The sequence below is a fragment of the Seriola lalandi genome, unplaced genomic scaffold (genome assembly GCF_002814215.2).
Source record: "Seriola lalandi dorsalis isolate HSWRI2012SDOR001 ecotype SW California unplaced genomic scaffold, Sedor1 jcf7180002053809, whole genome shotgun sequence".
Taxonomy (NCBI): Eukaryota; Metazoa; Chordata; class Actinopteri; order Carangiformes; family Carangidae; genus Seriola; species Seriola lalandi.
The window spans coordinates 1-2,246 of record NW_019524362.1 but is presented as its reverse complement, the minus strand read 5'-3'; the positions used below and the strand labels follow the sequence as shown (position 1 = coordinate 2,246).

Here is a 2,246-nt window from a genome sequence, read left to right as displayed (position 1 = left end):
CACACACACACACACTCACACACACACTCACACACACACTCACACACACACTCACACACACTCACACTCACACACACACACACTCACACACACACACACACTCACACACACAAGCCTTTTGATGAAAATAAATGATGAGTTTTCAAACTGAGAATGAGACAAAGTAGTGAAACGCTAAAAGAGAGGAGATGTTTGGAAGAGAGTAAAACTGGAAATAAAACAAATAATCAGGAACAAAAGTAAAGTGAGAGAAAATCAGAGTAAAAGCACAAACCAGTAAAACAGCTTCAAATATAGAAAGAAATAAAAAAAATAAAAAGCCAGACTGAAAAGCTCGATGTTGAGTTTGCTTTTAAACGATTATTAGACGATCATGATGTTTAGTTGTTATATTGACGAACAAATATTGATCTTCCTGCTGATTTGTTTTCACTCATCGGAGGCGACAGCTGCCACTAACACCGCACATCTGTCACCTCTGTACCTGAACATGAGACTTCTGTCATCACCTGTCAGACCCAACTCTGGGTTTAACAAACTCTCTCTCTCTCTCTCTCTGTCTCAGAGTACCAATTATTTTAGTTGGAAACAAGAAAGACTTACACATGGAGAGGTGAGACACACACACACACACACACACACACACACACACACACACAGGTGTGTGTGCAGCAGGGTTATTTATATGAGCTGTTTGATCTGCACAATTCAAATTCTGTGTAAATTCTCACGGCAGTAAAACTTCAACACAACCAGAACTTCCTGCAGCCGCTTCACAATAAAAGCGCAAAAAAAAAACTTTGAAGTGATAATTCCTTCTAGCTTGACAGGGCTTTTAATTTGAAGCAGAGGCAGGAAGTGTAGAGTGTGCTCTGTTAGTTGTAACTTAAAAGGTGAATCAGACGAGGTTCAACCACAGACTCAGACTCAGACTCAGAATCAGGCTCAAACTCAGACTCATAATCAGGCTCAGACTCAGAATCAGACTCAGAATCAGGCTCAAACTCAGAATCAGACTCAGAATCAGGCTCAGACTCAGAATCAGGCTCAGAATCAGGCTCAAACTCAGACTCACAATCAGGCTCAGACTCAGGCTCAGACTCAGGTTCAGGCTCAGACTCAGACTCAGGCTCAGGTTCAGGCTCAGACTCAAGCTCAGGTTCAGACTCAGGCTCAGACTCAGGCTCAGGCTCAGACTCAGGCTCAGGTTCAGACTCAGGCTCAGACTCAGGCTCAGACTCAGGCTCAGAATCAGGCTCAGACTCAGAATCAGGCTCAGACTCAGAATCAGGCTCAGACTCAAACTCAAACTCAGGCTCAAACTCAAACTCAGGCTCAGACTCAGGCTCAGACTCAGACTCAGACTCAGGCTCAGACTCAGGCTCAGACTCAGACTCAGGCTCAGACTCAGGCTCAGACTCAAACTCAGGCTCAGACTCAGGCTCAGACTCAAACTCAGACTCAGGCTCAGACTCAGGCTCAGGCTCAGACTCAGGCTCAGATGTTGTTGTTGGTGATGATGTTTTTGGTGATGTTGTCGTTGTTTTTGTTGTTGTTGGTGGGGATGTTGTTGTTGATTTTGTTGGTGGTGGTGATGATTTTGTTGTTGTTGGTGATGATGTTGTTGGGGATGTTGTTGGTGATGATGTTGTTGTTGGTGATGTTGTTGTTGTTGGTGATGTTGTCGTTGTTGGTGATGTTGTCGTTGGTGATGATGTTGTCGTTGTTGGTGATGTTGTTGTTGTTGTTGTTGTTGTTGTTGGTGATCTTCTTGTTGTTGTTGTTGTTGTTGTTGGTGATCTTCTTGTTGTTGTTGTTGTTGGTGATCTTGTTGTTGTTGTTGTTGTTGTGCAGGGTGATCAGTTTCGAGGAGGGGAAAGCTCTGGCGGAGTCATGGAACGCCGCCTTCCTCGAGTCTTCAGCCAAAGAAAACCAGGTGAGGTCAAACATGTCTGTGAACACACAGCAGGTGTGGACTGTCTGAGGCGGCGGCGCCCCCTGCAGGCAGACAGAGTCCCTGCAGCGGCGCCCCCTGCAGGCAGACAGAGTCCCTGCGGCGGCGCCCCCTGCAGGCAGACAGAGTCCCTGCAGTCAGTTCTGTTGTTCTGAGTCTGTCAGACGCTCACTGACCGTCTCCTCCCCCTCCTCAGACGGCGGTGGAGGTGTTCAGGAGGATGATCCTGGAGGTGGAGAAGATGGAGGCGGGTCAGCCACAGAGTCGGACACCATGCTCCATGATGTAGCTT

At 46.7% G+C, this 2,246-nt stretch overlaps 1 protein-coding gene across 1 annotated transcript in view; it reads left to right on the top strand.

Annotated features, from left to right (window-relative positions):
* LOC147819389 (GTP-binding protein Rheb-like) overlaps positions 1-2,243 on the top strand; it is a 6,281-nt gene extending 4,038 nt beyond the window's left edge. The window contains exons 3-5 of the mRNA XM_087172807.1: positions 517-613; positions 1,855-1,936; positions 2,151-2,243. Coding sequence (XP_087028933.1) covers positions 517-613; positions 1,855-1,936; positions 2,151-2,243 — 272 coding nt within the window. The remainder of the gene's footprint in view (positions 1-516; positions 614-1,854; positions 1,937-2,150) is intronic.
* Positions 2,244-2,246: the final 3 nt, after the last annotated feature.